The 17,963-nt window shown below is 51.9% G+C and overlaps 1 protein-coding gene across 4 annotated transcripts in view; it reads right to left on the bottom strand.

The window, feature by feature from the left end:
* The window catches only part of GPSM1 (G protein signaling modulator 1), a 65,546-nt gene that overhangs the window by 28,927 nt on the left and 18,656 nt on the right, over nt 1–17,963 (bottom strand). For 2 of the 4 annotated variants that reach the window (XM_030961645.1, XM_030961646.1), the window contains exons 2-9: nt 16,105–16,326; nt 15,529–15,664; nt 14,770–14,912; nt 13,537–13,660; nt 11,911–12,026; nt 10,957–11,112; nt 8,693–8,801; nt 6,222–6,348 (exon numbers count right to left, since the gene is read on the bottom strand). In XM_030961645.1, the coding sequence (XP_030817505.1) occupies nt 6,222–6,348; nt 8,693–8,801; nt 10,957–11,112; nt 11,911–12,026; nt 13,537–13,660; nt 14,770–14,912; nt 15,529–15,664; nt 16,105–16,326 (1,133 nt within the window). Of the gene's footprint in view, nt 1–6,221; nt 6,349–8,692; nt 8,802–10,956; nt 11,113–11,910; nt 12,027–13,536; nt 13,661–14,769; nt 14,913–15,528; nt 15,665–16,104; nt 16,327–16,724; nt 16,759–17,963 lie in introns of those variants that run through there. The other 2 variants (XM_030961647.1, XM_030961648.1) reach the window with 2 other exon arrangements.

The raw sequence follows: 17,963 nt of genomic DNA, 5'->3' as shown, positions 1-17,963 counted from the left end.
GCTCTACCCAGAGCACAAGCAAATCTCAGCCTCCCAACAGGCCCTGAGCACAACAAAGCCCTGCTCCAGAACAAGAATCCTGCCGTTTTCTCCTCTGTGGCAAAACTGTTCCTTTCCAAAAGCTGCACACAATATTGTGGCAGTACAAAGAAATTCCCTTTGCATCAAGATGCTTGTCTGGCTGAGCTGGCAGAAGATGCTCTGTGCTTGTGTCACCCCAGTTCTGCATCTCCACAATCCAGTCTGACAGCTGAGCAATGGGCTGAAAAGAACAGCGATAACAGCAATAACAGCAGTGCTGCACATCCACACAGCACCCAGAGCCCTGGGGCATTTCCTGGCTGCACTCAGGGTGAGCAGCTGGCACAGAGCCTCCTTGGATGGGGACAGGGAATGAGGAGATGCTCTGGATCACTGGCCAAGAGCCCTCACATTCAGAGAGAAGAGCTAAAACCTGGAGAAAGAATCCTCCTTGCAGGTAGAAATGGCACAAGGGAGCCACTTTCTTTCTTATTTGTTATTTATCTCCCCCAGAAGGAGCAAACTCAAGGTAGGAAAGCTGCAGCCTTGGAATACAAGGGGATCTTATTTGTAGCCTTACAACTCTTGAGTAATTGCTGTGGTGTTGGGCACATCTTTGATTTCAGTTTTCCCCAAGATGTGCAACAGGCATCAGCTTTTCTCTAACCAAGGGCGATTTGCAAATAAAATATTGGCAATTTGGGTCAAAGAATGAAATATTTAGGAGGGGTATTTGCAGAAAACACTTGAGAAAGTCAAGCCTGGAGGCTGTGGGAAGGTTGGGCAGTGTCAGGCACAGCCTCCTGTAACCAAACCCCCCAGGCAATCTCTGCTGCAGAGAGGAACTGGTGGGGACAGAGGGATCTCCTGGGAGATCAGCCGAGCTGGGAGGAGGCTCAGAGCCCCAGGGCTCATCCAGCAGAGGTGAGATGCGCTTGGCAGCAGCACCTGGCTTGTTTTGAGGGCAGGATTTTCCCTCCAGGATGCAGCAGAGTCTCATGACCTCCCACCACCCATTATCAGCTGGTGTTGAGCAAGCAGAGATCAAAAGCAGGGTTTAGCTCAAAGTGACACGCAATAATTAACAGGGGCAACATCTCCAGCAGCCAGACAAGCCCAAGGACACGATTCTGTCCTCCAGACTGACTCAGGGAGGGCAGAGAAGGAGCAGCCACGTGTCAGCTCAGCAGCCATCAAACACCCACAGGAAAATCCTCTAAAAAAGAGAGGGGATGGACTTGATCCCTCCTCCTGTGATCAGCCAGCAGCTCCCAGAACACTCTGCCCACGCTGGACTGGGCTCCTGAGCTCTGCCAGGGGTTTTGCTAAGCCAAGGTTGGCTGTCCCAGGGTTTGTCCCTGCCAGGGAATGGTCCTGAGGTCACCCAGCGATGACAGGGACTCTGCTGAGGGTCTGGCCTTGCCCTGCTCAGAGGAATGCCAAAGCACACCGTGGCCATCCACACAGAAAGCTTTAAGAGAGAAAAAGAAATTCTAGCTGGGCAAGAAAGAAAATTTCCTTCTTGTCTGTTCTGTGCTGCATTAAAGGCCCAGCAAGCAGAGCAATCTCGTTCCTAAGGGCAGTGCTGTGCTCATGGCCAGAGCAGCACCACAGCCAGGGCATTTCCCACCCAGCAGCTTCCAGGGAAAACTGTCTGGGAAGGTGCACTGAGGAACCAGACAGCACAGCAGGGCTGGGAGCGCTGCTGGAGCCTGGAACTGCAGCCAAAGGGAACTTCAGCCTTCCCAGAAACAATGATTTCCAAGAAGTTCTCCCTGCCCACAACAAGAGATTTCATCTTGATTGGATGCATGGCTTTGCCACAAGCCACGTTGTGCCTTCTCTGCCACAGGCTTCAAGAACTGGCCTGTTCCCCATCCTCTTTTCCAGCACTTGCCATCTCCCCTGGCACCAAGATAAAACAAATTTCAGTAGCACAACATCATCATCTTCTCCAGTCCTGGAGCATTTCCTCTGCTGTGAGGCAAGAACTCCTGCTGTATTTGACACCAGTGCTGGGAAGGAGGCTCAAGTGCACAGCAGGATGAGAGAGGAACGTTAAATACTCAGGAAGAGTATCTTAAAACTTCCTAAAGCCAATACTGGGGCAGTCTGAAGCGAGGGCTAAATTACTGAGTTTAAAATCCAAATGACTCAGAGGTTCATCCCCCCCACCAGTGCTGCTGGAATGAATTCACAGCTCTAACAGCAGAGGATTTAGAAAAAAACTCATTATAAAGAGGAGGCATCCTTGAGAATCCTGAATCTTCACTGCAGAAGCTCTGTGGAAGCAGCTCTCCTGAAGGGCCACACTGACAGGTCTCTTGGGCCCCCCAGAAGTGCTCAGAAACACTCCTATTTCCAGATACTGTGGAAGGGGAAGGATGGATGGATGGATGGATGGATGGATGGATGGATGGATGGATGGATGGATGGATGGATGGATGGATGGATGGATGGATGGATGGATGGATGGATGGATGGATGGAGTCACGGGGAATGTGGATGATGGTCTGGTGCTGATGGGAGATCTGGATGATGGATATGGATGATGGACTGGATGGAGCTGGATGGCATTTTCTCCCTGAGAGCCCCTGCTGGAGCACAGCAAAGCCACCAGCCCACCAATCCTCCCTTCTCCTTGGCCAGAAGCCACTCTGCTCCTGCAGCACCTCATCCATCCATCACCCCTGCATCAGCAGGTACAATTAAGCAGCACAGCCTCAGGCTTCCCTTTTCACCATGAAAAAAAGGCAGAGCTGCAGCCCAGCAGCTCCTGGGAAAAAGCAAATCCAGCTGAGGAGATTTAACATGAAGCACTTTCAACTGCTGCCCTTGCTCAGTGTCACTGGAGGGGACTGGGCAGGCTCCGTGCTGAGGATGTGACCCCAAGCCTGCCCCAGGGAAGGCAAATGCTTCCCAGACAGTGAAATCACAGCCTGAGGGAGCAGGGCTGGCCCACTGTCAGCAAGATGCTGCTCTCACACTGCCACAGCTCCCAGATGACAGTTTTCTGCAGGAAGATTGAGCAAACTACAGGGAAGGAACATCCCTGTGGCTGGGCAGCATCACCTCCTCCCTGCTTGCATCAGCAGAGGGATGGTCAATCCTGCCTGGTTTATCAGCCCTAAACACTTTCTAGGTACTTCAAAGATATTTAAAGCGAGCAAACAAACAAAAACAAACAGGCTGGAAAACATAAAAGCAGATTTTTTCTTTTCTATTTCAGTCTGATTGATCCAAGGGTTCAAAGATTCCTGTGAAGAGATGAGCTCAAAACTGCACTGAGGATGCAGAGCCCCACAATCAAAGCCCACAGGGCTGAGCAGTGCTCAGGAGGGAGCGGGGTGCTGTGCCCACTGCAGAACACACAGGGATGAGCAATCCCAGCACAGAGCCCCTGGAGCACCAGACCAGCAGGGCAGCCTCGTGCCTGCCACTTCTCAGCAGAGAGGGGAGTCAGGCTCATCCTCTGACCCAAACTGACCTGTAAATCAGCCTAATTCCAGGAAAGGCAGCTCAGTGCTCCCAGTCCATGGTGGGAGCTCTGCTCCTCACAGAGCACATCTGCAGCTTCACCTCATCTGCAAAAGGGCACCAGCTGCTGTCTGTCTGTCTGTCCGCACCCCAGGACATCCCCCAGTGCTGATTCTCACCCTGGTTGCCTTCAGCCCTACAAACAACCCCGTGCAGCCACAGAAAAGTCCTTCACTCTCTCCAAAGGCAAAGCCTACCAGTACTCCACTCTCAGCCTGCAGTGTGTGAAAGAGAAGGAGATTTATTCAGGGCCACATTTTTGGTTGTTTGGAGAAGCAAACCCAGCCCCTGTTTATTTACTTGGTGTTCCAGCTCCTCTCCAGCTCCCCTCAGTTTGTTGCTTTAAGCTCTCTGTGTTTGCCTTTCTCAACAAGGTCGCTGCTTTCACAAGACTTCTGCAGCCCTGCCCCACTTCCCCAGCCTCCAGCTTTGTCTTCTGACATCCAAATACTCTCAGAATATTAATTAAAATCATCAAGAGCTCAGCAAGGGGAGCCAGAACGGCAGAGAGGAACATCAGGCACTCCTTCCACCCCCAGAGCCCAGGGAAGGGCAGTGACCAAGAAGGAACCTGTGAAGGACACCACAGTGAAAACCTGGCCCAGCCTCTGCTGGGAAGCTTTACTGTACCTGCTTGATGAAACTGATGTGTTTAATCACGTTTGCCTAATCAGAGGGTTTTAGCATCCTTAGGAATGTGCAGCCATTTTGTAACCTTAAGCAGGAAAAAGAATCTGAATGGAATAAAAAAGTGGAAAGCTCTCCTCACCATGAGATTTGTCAACATCAAAAGGCACTGCTGGTTCAGGAGCCAACTCCAATCCCAACTCCCTCACCTGCTTCCTATTACAGAAACAGATGTTCCTCTGGCTGGAAATTGCTGCTATTAATAATATAAATAATTATGCTCTTCTAATCATTTAATAGGTGCACAGGAGGGTACCAAAATTTCTGGCAGTCATAAAATACCTCTCCCTCCCCTCAAGGGCTCAGAGACACACTGGTGGCCTCTCATCCTCCAGTGAAGTTTGGAACAAGAGAGCTGAAAAGGATAAAAGCTAAGGAGAAATCAAGGAGTCAGGCTCCTCTCCACAGGCTGTGCCTCCTGTGACAGGGCCAGCCCCTTCCCCACCTGCAGAGCACTGAGAGCTCAGCCAGGTGTCACCTCACACTCCCTCGCTGTGGCCCCAGCCCAACAACACAGAGCTGATTTTACCTCCCCCAGCAGATTCCCAGGAGCTGGAGAGGGGAGATCAGCTCTGCAGATCCTTCTGTCCCTGCACTGTAAATCCCAGTTGTTTGCTGTGTTCCTCCCAAGAACGCTTTGTCCTTCTCTCCACAAACAGCCCCAGCCTCGGGGATGTGAGCGAGAGCACCACGGATTAACGGGGTCACTGCAACCTCCAGAGCTCTGCCTGCAGCTGCTCAGCCCCTTCCCATCCTCCAGGGATCCCACAGAGCTGCACAGCTCCGGCAGAAACATCACTGCTGGCTCCAGGTGTTAACACAGCACAGCTGGATCTGCAGAGGGCACTGAGCAGCCCATCCACACTTCTGTGACCCAGACTCAGCCCCAACACTGAGGCTCATTTCCTCTCCCCCTTTCACAACAGAGTAACCTGCCAGGAGGAATTCCCTGAGGAGATGCCAGGAGATGTTACAAGAGGATAAGAGGTGCCCAGGGAGCTGGGGGAGCTGCTGTGGCCCCCACAGCATTTGAGGCAACAGCTCAGCTCCAGTGGGGCACAGCAGGACACGCTGGCTCCCTCCCCACACCTCCCCTTGCCAGGAGAAGCTCAGGCAGTGAGGCAGCAGGTGATCAATGTGAGATCAATACAGGGCACACACACAGAGCCAGCCTCTCCTGCCCCTCCAGGGCACGGTGCCTCAGCCCCAGCACCATCCCCTCCACGTCAGTGCCTCCCACAGGGCACTGTGCCCGTGCCACAAGGTCATATTTAATCAGTGACACCTCCTGGGATGCAGGCTGTGCATTAATAACTCTGCCCCAGCACGGAGCTGCCAGCTGGCACTGTGAGGCGCCCACCCGTGGGCAGTGGGCATCCAGGACAGTCCTGGCAGCACTGTGCTGACCTGTCTGTGCCACCCTGCTCCCTGGCAGCACAGCAGAGTGACCCAGAGCCCAGTAAAGCCACTCTGGCTGCTGTGACCAAGTGCTGTCACATTTTGTTTCCACATTCAGCACTGCTGCAGGTGTTCCTGTCACCAGTGCTTGCTGATGGTCCCAGCCTGCCTCCAGCCCCTGCCCTGGGCTTGTTACTGGGTGCTAATCAGAACAAGAGCAGCCAAAAATCCCTGCCTTTCAGTCACTCCTGAAAGCCTCAGGTATCAGTCAAATCAGAGAAAAGAGCCCTGCAGAGCTTTAAAAGATACAAAAGCTGGTTTGCTGCATGGCACGTGGAATTTCATTCCCAATGCAGATTAATTCCATTAACTCCTTCTGCGCCCTTTTTTTGGGGATCCTTTCCTGCCTTTGCAGCTTGTGGAAAGCACAGAGCAAACATCCCTTTGTGGTGAAGGCACAAACTCCACAGCTCATTCTGCTCCAGCATTTCTATTTCCTGCCCACTTGAAAACACCTTCCCCTCCCCACACCATGTAATTCCTGACTTCCCAAGGCCACCAAAATGCCAGGAACTCACCTTGTGCCTCGTAGCCAGGGAAGGGATGAGCTGCAGCCAGGTCCTCCTGGCCAGGGCCCAAGGCCAGGGCTGCCCTGAGCTGGGCCATGTTCAGCTGGGCCGTCAGCTCCCCGCTCCTGTCCCCGATCTGCAGCAGCAAAACCAACAGGGACTGGTTAAAGGCAAGGTGCCAGTGCCACCCCGAAATCACACACAGAGACACCTGAGAGACCACACAGCTCTCCAGAATGATTCCCCAGGGATAAACTGGGAGAGGGTCTGTGCTCGCCGTGCTGCAGCTCAAACAGCTCAGTGCCAGGACTGAGAGGGCTCAGCTCGTCCACTGCCACAGGACTGAGCCTCAGTGGGCTCATCTGGGCTGTCCTGTAGGCACACAGAGCTTGGCAGAGAGCCCTGCAACTCCCAGCCCCCTTCCTCAAGGATTTCCATAGTTACTGAGCACAGACACCACGCTGCCATCAGCCACGTGGGCACACCAGGGCCCTGGAGCCCTTCTCTCCTGGCTCACAGCCATACAACTTCGAGTTGTTCCTAGTGATCCACCCACACAATGCTCCAAAAATTCCTTCAAAAGTCCACATTTCCCCCAATTCCCACCTCCTGCTGGCCTGAGGCCAAGGAAGCTGATGTTACATGTTTGGACAGAGATCTTAAAATGAGGAGTTGTGGGACACATCACTGGATCCTCCTCAAAGTTTAAGCCAAGCAGAGAATGGCTGTGCTGCACAGCACACAGGTCACCCAGAAACAGCCTCTAATCTTCAGAGGAGCAGCAGCCTGTGTGACAGAGGAAGACCTTGGCTGTTCCCCTGGAGAGGCCAACTCCTGTTAAATGCCTGGCAACAGCCCTTTTGTGTCCCCTGCCATAGTCTGCAGCATGGAACAAACCCATAAATCCCCACATTATTTATGACAAAGCCCCAAGCTCCAGTAAAGGGAGGCAGATCAAAGGGCTTATCACCAGGCATAAATCCCCCTGCCAATTACAGGAGATTTGCTGTTGACATCATCTCCAGAGAAATGACTGTGTCCATGTTAGGTCTTACAGTCCTTGATGCTCATTCATTAAGTGCTTCCCTGACTTCCACTCATTTCAGATCAGCTCCAAAGCCCCATTAACAACCAGAAACAGACAGGCAGGACAGTGACCCCGGGCAGGAGCTGCCACACACACACAGCAGAGCCCTGGTTCTTGTCCCCAGCCTCCTAGAGCTGCACTCTGAGATGACAAAAGTACTCCAAAGCAGTGGCAGCTCCCAGGGTTTTTAGGTAAATATCCTTCATTCCAGTGGGATTTTGTGAGTGACCTCTGATCAACCTGCAGCAGTTTCCAGTGTGGTTACCCTGAGCTGGTTTCATATGGATTCAAATGCCACCATCAGATTTTTGTTGGGAAGAAGGCGATGGGAAGCGAATTATGAACATCAGCCTGGAAAGGTTGAATTCCACAAGGCTTCTCCTGGCCCAAATCCTGGTGCTTGTCAAAGGGACAGACACTGCACTGCTCCATAATTCATGATGGGGGGACTTCATCAGCCACCAGCCATGAGGAACCCACAGCTGGCACAGCTGGAGCCACAGCCAGCACCCTGCAATGACAACACTGGGACCCCCACCCTGCTGGGTCTCCCCTCCACCCCAAAAGCCCCAGGACCACCAGGGCTGATCCTCCCAGGGCCTCCCAGCTGCTGTCTGGCTCTGAGGACTCAGCCCCAGCCTGAGCAGAGCCTGTAAAGTCCTAAAATGTGCAGGGCCAAAGAACAGTATTTCTGTGTGCCTGATAAGTATAATTAAATCTGTAATTAGGCTGCTGTGTCAGCCCTACTCGGAGATTTAGCCAACCTAAGAGACAGGCAGGAGAACACCCAGCACACTTACAGATGGTGATTTCAATTAGTGCTTCAAGAGGGCAATTTCTTCATCTGGGGAAGACTAAAGAGGCCACAGCCGATTTCCTCAACACGCTGAAAAGAGCAAACAGTGGAATTCTGGCTTTCTGCACTTCTGAGCCACCAGGAAAGCTGCAGAGAGCTGGGCCAGGCCAAGGTGAACCCAGAGCAGCTGCACACACAGAGGGCTGGCAGTGGCTGTGTGCACCCAGGGACAGCACCCACACTGCAGCTCCAGCTCAGCTGGAACCTCCCTGGGCTCAGCAAACTGGGATCTTACACCCTGGACACTGCACAACACCTTGGCCAGCCAGGGGATGAGTCCCCAGGTCCTTTCTCACCCAGAACTTTGGTTAAGAGCAAAGTACAGCTCACACACTTGCTGTCATCAAGGGCAAGGCTGGGAGCCTCCCATCAAGAGAGTGTTTTCCAGCCAAGCTCTGCAGTTCCTAAGAACTGAACCAGCACAGAGAGAAGGGCTTTCAAGAGCAGGGAGAGCATCAATAGAACTTATTGGCATGAAACTGTCTCGCTCTCACCAGGGGCCACAGGTTCCCTCTGGTTTGCACCAGCCTCTCTTACCTCTTGGGAGATTTCAAGGTGTTTCCTTGCAAAGTGCAAAGCCTGCTCGTGGCTCCCCAGGGACACGTAGGCATTTCCCAGGCTCCAGCAGGCTCTTCCTTCTCCCACCCTGCAGGACAGCAAACTGTCAGAGCACAGAAATGCTGGGCAAAGCCAGCAGGGCCTTTTGGAGAGCCCTGACAGCCAGGCTCCCTGCTCTGCTTCCACCTCCACAGAGTTTCTACACTGAAAATGAAGCGTGCTGGGCATCTTCAACTCCTCTGACACTGGGGATGAACAACAGGGGAAGCAGGACTGCACCCACAGGGACAAACTGCCAGCATGCTTTGGCTTCACTGGTGAGCCCCAGGCTGAGAGGAGAAGCCAGAGCTCCTGCCCAGCTTCCACCTCACACAACCAGGGCTCCTCTCAGAGCTGCACAGAGAGAATGTGTCCTAGGGTGACGTTGTGATGCTTGTATCCCCATCCGTGTGCTCTGTTCATGCTGGATATCATGTTCTGTGCCTTCAAGACTGGCTCTGAAGGGTCAAAGTTTTCTTTTGGTTTTGCTCTCAGCTGCTCCCCCACAGCTGGCAGGACACACAGACAGGGCAGTACATGGTGCTGCTTTTGCTTTGCTTTTCACTTTGCTCTTGCTTCTGCTTTGCTTCTGCTTGCTCTTGCTTTACTCATTAGTTAGTTTAGCTAAGCAGTTCAAATTTCTTCCTGGACTTCCTGGGACCTGGGACCACTGAGAGTTTGCACCTTGTGGCCGCAGCAGCTGCCCCAGTGCCAGAGGGACTGAGAACAGAGCGACCACCCCCAAGAGAGACTTTCTGAATTTGTCATCATTTCAGAGCGGTGACAGAGTGCTGTCATCTGGTATTGTTCATTTTGTGTGCTGGGGGTGCTGTGCCTGTTAAATAAACAGGTTCTTTCCACTTCTCTCCGAGGAATCCTTCCCAAACCAGTTGTGGGATGGGGCTGTGTGGGTTTGCTTTCTGGAGGGGACCCCTTTTGGAGGTTTTCTCCCAAATTTGCCCTAAACCAGGACAGAATGTAACACCCAGCTCTGCTTCAGCAGCAGCCCAGAGCTGAACCAGCAGGGAGAGAACACTGCAGGCAGGCAGCAGCTGCAGCTGAGCCCCAGCACTGCAGCACCAGGGTGAACTCACAGCATGAGACTGCACCCAGCAGAGCACAGGCACAGATTTCCACAGGGCACTGCTGCTGGTTTCCAGGAGCCAGGGAGAGCAGGGGAACGTGGAGCTGCCCTGGGCAGCCCAGACCCCCAGCCTGGCTGTTTGCAGCTGTTTGCAGGAGCAGGCAGAGCCTCCTGAGCTCTGCAAACCAGCAGATGTGGGGGGAGAAGGGATAAAAAAAGCACCTGGGGGCGCAGGGGGAGGTTCAGCATGACTGCAACTCCCTTTTCAGAGGTTTGGGCGGGTTGATCAGCATTTCACCGTTTTTCTTGTCACCCTGTTCAATACCTTCTGCTCACAGGGTGTGTTCCCAGAAATGCAGGAGCCCACAGGCCTGCACCCCCACAGCATGATTCACCCTTGGGTGGGATTGTGCCTGCCCTGAGCAGCTGTGCCCGGGTGCTGGCACAGCTCTCCCATCCTGATGTCCCTGCTCCATCTAGTGGAGGACACCCAGGCTCCCAGGGAATTCAGCACCACGCTGCAAAGTCACTGCAGCTGCAGGAGGGCTCAGGAGCAGAATATCCAGGAAAAAGGAACCAACCTCTCAAAAAAAAAAAAATTAAAGGAAAATTAGAAGGCCAAGCCTCCTAAATACCGAGGAGCAAGACCAAGATACATCATCTGCACGGTCTCTAAGCAACATCATCTGTACATGGAGGTTTCCAGCACCAACCCAGAGCAATGGGGCAAAGTGGCACACCTTGCGTGCCCTAAACACACAGCTTTTAAGGGAAATACAACTTTTGGGAACATAAGGGAGCTCTCCAGAGGCCCTCCTGGGACAACACAGCAGCAGCACTGGCAAGGCACTGAGCACGATGCAATTTTTGAAGCACCTCTCGTTAGAAATCTCACTCAGCCCACACAGACATTGCACTGGGGGCACAATCTCAGGTTTGAGTGACACAAGAAAGGTGAATCAGGCCAAGTTTTTGCCAGATGATTGGACCAAGGACTGGCTGCCCAGAGATGTCTAATGCCTTCCAAGCACACACATCACTAGTGCTTAACCCCAGCAAGAGAGAACAGAAGTCAGACGAGGGTCAGGGCTCTCCACCCTCACCTGAGGCACTCCCTTACCTGTCCCCCAGCTCCTGTGCTATCACCAGGTGCCTCAGGTGGTACTCAATGGCTTTCTCATAGTCCTGAAGCAGCGTGCACGTGTTCCCCAGGCTGTAGCAAGCCTGGGCTTCTACTGCTTGGTCCTTGAGCTGTCTGGAGAGCTGGAGCGTTTTCCTGCAGGGAACAGGGAAATCATCCCTTGGAGCAACAACCTCTGTAAGAGCCTAGATGAGAGATGTGGGACCCCAGGCAGCTCTCCAAAATGCAGTCTATTGTATCCAAGGTGTTACAGCAGTCCAGAGTTGTGGGTGACAGAGCTGTGCCTACAGCTGTCAGCTCCAGCTGCAGGCAGCCCTGGAGACCCTGAGTTTAGGTTACAATGCATTATAGACTTTTCTTTGCTGAGCATCTTAATACAGAACAACCAATCTACACCTTAACTTTTATCTACAGCCTATCATAACTACCATAACTACCATATTCATGTCACTGTTCTCCAATCACTAAAAGTTAGTACATTGCAGTTTAAGCTAGAAGTTGTTTTTCAGTTTTCTTGCAGTAGAAAATTCTGAGACCTTTTTTCTACTTGCAACATTTGCTGACTTGTTTGCCTGTGCTATCTTTCTGCTTGGTAAAAATATCTTCTTGTTTGGGGTGGGTTTATCCTTTGCTCTAAGCCATAAAACCCCTTCTAACTAACACACCTTTTTCCTTCTTGTTTATCCAGTGAGACTGGCTCAGCAATTCTTCTATATCAAAACTTGCTTCCATCTCTATTCCTTCATCAGACTCTACATTCAAAAATCTTTCTGCTAAGCACACGTATCTGTGAGACTTTCTTGTCAAACTTTCATCCTTCCCAACAACCCCGCACTGCCACCACAGCAGCCCTGCCACCCCTTGTCACAGCCCCTGGGGCTGAGGGCTGGCTGTGGCAGTTCAGGATTTGCAGGAGCAGCCCCTGGCACTCACCTGTAGTAGTCAGCAGAGATGTCAAACCTGCCCAGGAAGATGTGGGCATTGCCCAGGTTGCTGTAGGCGCGGCGCTCGGCGGCCTTGTCCCCAAACTCCTTGGCGATGGCCAGGCGCTGCAGAGACACAGCACACACAGCCCTGTCAGCACTGACCCCTCTGCCCCACAGCAGCTGATCTTGTGGGATAGTTGTGAGGTCCCCAGGACAAAGAAGGAATTGAGAATCTGACTCCTCAGAGTCTGACACAGCTGATGGTGATTGGTCATTAAGTTAAAACAATTCACATGAAACCAAACATGCACCTGTTGGTAAACAATCTCCAGGCCACATTCCAAAGCAGCAAAACACAGGAGAAGCCAATCAGACAATTATTATTTACATTTTTCTCTGAGGCTTCTCAACTTTCCAGGAGAAGAAATCCTGATGAAGGGATTTTTCAGAAAATGGCAGTGCCAATCTGCCCTGGGGATCAGCTCCCAGGGCTGCAAAGCTCCCACCCAGCCAGAGCTGAACCTGCCTGCCAGAGTGGCTGCAGCAGGAAACCTCTCCCTCTTCTGCAGCTCAGCATCAGGAAAGGCTCTTGGAGAAGTGGGAGTGATGCTGCACCCCAGTGTCACAGTTATATTTTCTGAAAAATCTTTTCGCCCAGGATCTTGCTCCTGGGAAGATGAGAAGCTTCAGAAAAAAAGGAAAACAAATTCTTATTTCATTTGCTTCTCTTCTGTTTTGCTCATGTAGGATGTGTTTGGAGATTGTTTCATTGGTTTTTGGTGTGTTTTCACTCACTGGCCAATCACAGCCAAGCTGTGTCAAGGCCCTGGAAGGATTCACAAGTTTTCATTAGTATCTTTTTAACCTTCTGAAAATATCTCTTCTGTATTCTTTAGTATAGTTTACTATAGTATTTTTTAATATAATACAGTATCATAAAATAATAAATTAACCTTCTAAGAACATGGAGTCAAATTCATCATTCCTTCCTGCCACGAGGCACCCAGCAAATACAATACCCCAGTGCTGTTCCCCCAGCATTTAAAAACCAGAGAAGCAGTGAACCTCCACCTTCCCTGCATGGGAAACTGATACTCTGCAACAGAAGCTAAATTGCATTTGAATTGGGGCAGGGACTTTGTCACCTCACCTCCCTGTAAAGCTTTGCAGAAAGTTATTATGTTCTACAAGCAGCATTTATGCTTGATCAACAGCTCTTTCAGCAGCTTAATTAAATTCATGGCTTGCATTTATTAAAATCTAGACTGAGACAAATTAAGAGCAGAAAAAAAACCTCCTTGCTAGACCCAGCTGCAATTTGCCCTTGGATCCCTCCTTTGGTTTCCAAGCCAACAGCACCCTTCCCTCAGGCTGCTCAGATGTGCTGATGGGACTGGAGTAAGATTTGCTCAGAGTGAGTTGGTACAACAGGACAGAGTTTGCTCAGAGTGAGTTGGTACAACAGGCGTTAGAGTGACAAGAACAATAAACAGGCAGAATTGCTCAGAGTGAGTTGGTACAACAGGGCAGACCCGGGCTCCCACAGGAGGAGGAGAACAGCTGGGGGAAACATCTCCCTGGGCTGGGGTGAGAAGCAAAGCTGCTGCCAGGAAGGAGCAGAGGTGTCTCCTACCTCCTTGTGGAAGGCAATGGCCTCAGTGAAGTTGCCCAGCAGGTACTGGGTGTTGCCAAGGTTGCCATAAGCACGGCCCTGTGCAGCTCTGTCCCCCAGCTCCTTCACCAGGGACAGGTTCCTCCTGAAAGAAAGCAGGCAGAGCATCCATGAGGCACAGCCCTGCACAGAAAGGAAGGAAAGGCAGCCCTGGAGAAGGCATTTCTCCCCCAGGCACAGACGACAAGCTGGTGACCCTGTGCTGGACACTCCTGGCAGCTCAAGCCAAGCCAGGGGGCAGGTCCTGCTGCTGTGTCCCCTCAGGCAGTGGGTGGCTCTGTGCAGGATCACACCTGTGCTCACACACCATCAAACCAGCAATGGCCCCACTGCAGCACCAGGGCCACAGGAAGGAGATTTCCCTGTCCTGCTGCAGGGAGAGAGGCCATATCCACAGTGCCATGCCAGGGCTCTGCTCTGGGAGCCTCCTGGTATTTCTTCATCTTGTTTTTACCCTTTACACAGCACACAGAGAATGGTGGAGCACTCACCACCGGCACAAACTCACCCCTTGGCTATGCTACATGCACCACTCCTTGGGAAAAGGGTGGTGAGCTGTTCATGGGCACTATCACATCCTCAGATATCAGGGAAGGGATAAAAGATCTTATCACTCTCTGCACTTAAAATGCAGAGAGTGATAAGATCTATTTAAAAACTGCATCACAAAAGCAGAACTCTGAAGCACAAGGAGGAAAACACAAGCCCCAAATTCGGGTGCTGACCTTCCTGTGTGGCACATGACTGATCTTTGAAATGATTTGGGAAATGGAAGGTTGTGACAAGTGAGACAAAGTGCAGATCCTTGAGCAGAACCAGGACTTCAAAGTGCCTCCTCCCTGGGGTGAGGGGGATGGAGACACGCAGGGATCCATCCTCACAGAGGCCAGCAGAGAGCAGCAGGGGCCACAGGAGCTGGGAGCTCAGCTTGCCAACCCAGCTCTGGCCAGCAGCACACTGCTGCACTTCATTGCATGATCACAATTCAACCCGCAGAGAGTTCCACAAAGCCAATACCAGCATGAATTTCAGCTCAGACTTTTAAAAAGGCCTTTCCTCACCTTCCTTGAGATTAATTTGCCAACACAGCTTGGCATCTCAGGGAAGTATTCCTAATCCATTACAACCTGCAAATTCTCAGCCAGTGGCCCTGTTCCCAGCAGGAGAAGGGGCTGGCCAAGCTTGGATACTCACTCATAATATTCTGAAGCTTTCTGTAGTGTGTCCTTGACCTCCTGAGGCAGGTAGCCCGGGTCCTGGGCTGTGTTCCAGGATAAATGCTTTCCCTTTGCATGGTAAACATTCCCTATATTATAGAGAGCTCTGGCCTCACCTACCTAAAGAGAGGAAGAACAGCAAACAGCAAAGTGTCACACTCCACATCCCAGCATGGACCTCTCCTCTGCTGGGCAGAGATGGCCAGAACCATGAGCCCACATTGTCCTTCCCCACCTTTCAGAGCCATGAGCATCTTTCAGAACCACAAGCCCACATTTTCTTTTCCCACCTTTCAGAACCACAAGCCCACATTTTCTTTTCCCACCTTTCAGAACCACAAGCCCACATTTTCTTTTCCCATTTTTCAGAACCATGACCCCACATTTTCTTTTCCCATTTTTCAGAACCACAAGCCCACATTTTCCTTCCCCACCTTTCAGAACCACAAGCCCACATTTTCTTTTCCCACCTTTCAGATCCACAATCCCACACTGTCCTTCCCCATCTTTCAGAACCATGACCCCACATTGTCCTTCCCCAATTTTCAGAGCCACGAGCCCACGCTGTCCTTCCCCATCTTCACCCTCACAGCAGCAGCAGATGTGTGATGGCAGCCAGAAGGGAGAGCTTCCCCCTGCAGCTCCTCCCAAGCCCACCTTCACACCAGATCATATTTATTGACCTGCAGACAGGTTATTTTTAAAGGCAGGAGATATTTCCTGCTGGAAGCATTACCTTGTCCCCCTGCTCCCGAGAAATGTCCAGGTGTCTCTGGCAGCAAACCACAGCTTCATCAAACTGCCCCAGGATTTTCAGGGTGTTCCCAAGGTTGCCACTTGCCTTGGCCTCTCCAATTCGGTCCCCAATGGTTCTACAAGATGAAGATGTTAAAGAGCTCAGAGATTTTAATTCAGAAAATAAAAAAATATCTGCTGGAGGTAGATTTAAGCTGCAGCTTAGCACAGACATCTGCCTGGAGAGCTTCCCACAGGCTCCCACAATTCTGAAGGCAGATCCTTGTTCCCAATTTGCAGTTTCAGAATGCTCTAATGACTGCAGGTCATTGCAGGGAGTGCTGGGGACAGAAGTGGACCCTGCTCTTGCTGCAGGCACCCTCCCCACATCCACATCCCTTTCTCCACCTCCCTGCTCTGAAGGCAGCTGTCCCATCCTTGGTGAGTCTCAGGATCTACACAGGACAACCACCCTCAGGGCCAGTTTGGGATGTGTATTTCTGGGTTTAGACCCCACAGAACCTGGCCTCACTCAGGGCTGTGCCTGATGAGGATGAAGCAGAGCTGACACACTCACCTGGCCAGGGTAAGGTCGTGCTTGTGGTACAGCAGGGCCTTGGAATACTCCTTCAGGTAGAAATAGGCATTGCCCAGCTGGCTGTAGATGGCACTGAGAGTCTTCAGGTCCTCTGTCCCCACCTGCACTGCTGCTTCAAAGAAAGCTGCCCCAGCTTTGAAGTCCCCAGCCTTGCACAAGCGCTCTCCTTCCAGGGCCAGCTCCAGGCAGGATGCCTCCATCCTGCCAAAAACAAGGAATTGTTTCTAGAGGAGTGTGGCTGCTTAGAGTTTGCTTCATTACACACCTTTAATTTTTCCCCTGGAGCATCCAGACCCCACCTCCAAGTGGAAGCATCCCAGCCCATGGCAGGGCTTGGGATGAGAGGGTCTTTAAGGTCCTTTACAACCCAAACCATTCTAAGATTCTCTGATTTACAGACCCCGTCTGCAAGCAGCCAAAGGCAGGAATCTGGACAAGAAGCTCAGGGCTCCTGGCTCCAAGGCATGGAATCACCTCAGCACTAACACCTGTTCTCCTCCAGGTGCTGCAGAATTATATACCCAGGAATTTACACCGGGACCACTTTCCCTGGGGTAACAGAGAGGGAAGCCAAATGGTAACAGGATTTTCCTGGGTACCAGAGAAAAGCCTGGACTGTGCAGATTTTCTTGGCTGAGCAGCTCCCAGCTCAGTGTCTGCTTTCCATTAACTCTGCTGCTGTCAGGTTTTCCACAGGCACTCAGCACACTGCCCTCCAGGGCAGAAAAGGCACACTGTCCTCCCCTGCCTTTTCTGACACCTCTGGCACTGGCACACCCCATGCTGTCAGAGAGAGCACTCTGAGCAGTGACACTGCTTCCAGAGAGAGAAAACATCCCCTCTGAGTGCCCCAAGGCCTCCCTAAGCCACAGCTGTCCCTGTTAGACCATGCCTATCCCAAACTTTCACTGGAAATGTCCTGCCTGCTGCAAAGCCAGCCCCTTCCCAAGGGGGATGGACACAGCATGTTCCTGCTCCTCCATCCTGATGCTTCTCTTTGCTCTTTTTCTGCTCATTTTTAAAAGTCAAAACTATCTAGGTCAAAGGTGGACATCTGCTGAGAAAAACACAGAGCTCCCTTGTCCAGAGGCAGAACAGCAAGGCTCTGTCAGAAGATAATAAATGCCCACAGGTGGTTTCAGAAGATAATAAATGTCAGAAGATAATAAGTGCCCACAGGTGGTGTCCAGTCTGTTCTGAGCACTTGGAGAAGTTTGTGGTGCCCAGCCCAAGAGCACAGCTTGCCCAGCTGGCTCGTCCTGGAGCAGTTTCCTGCTGAGCCCTGGGAGATGCTTCCCCAGAGCCACCCAGGAGCCCCAGCCCAGCCCAGCCCTGCCATCAGGGGCTCTGCAGAGCAAGGACAGCCCACCCTGCACACAGCAGCTCCAGGACACAGCTCCTGCTGCTCCGGGCCAGCAAACAAAGGCAGCCCCTCCAGGAGCTGCCTGAAATGCAAACCCACTTCCCTGGCAATCTCCCTGCTCCCTGTGCCTCCAAACACACAACACTGGCGTCCTCCAAAGCAGGACAACCACAAGGACTGGCCAAACAAAAGAAAAATAGCACAAGACTTGGTTTGAAAGTCTCCCTCCAAACACACCTGTGGCCTCTTCTGGCTCGCTGTTCATCTGTCCCCAAAGCCACAAGAGGGAGAAGGGGGTTGTGAAGCAGCTCCTGCGAGCTCCCACCTCCAACTCCCACACAAACATTTCATTCCAAAGCAAAGCCCACATTTGAGTGGCTATTTTATTTACACAAGAAAGCTGCTTGTGCTGCCAGGGCAGCATCTGTCCCTGCCTCAGCTTCTGTTCAATAGCACGAATAAAAATACTAGGATT

The sequence above is a fragment of the Camarhynchus parvulus genome, chromosome 17, assembly GCF_901933205.1.
Source record: "Camarhynchus parvulus chromosome 17, STF_HiC, whole genome shotgun sequence".
Taxonomy (NCBI): Eukaryota; Metazoa; Chordata; class Aves; order Passeriformes; family Thraupidae; genus Camarhynchus; species Camarhynchus parvulus.
This window is presented reverse-complemented; position numbering and strand designations above follow the sequence as displayed.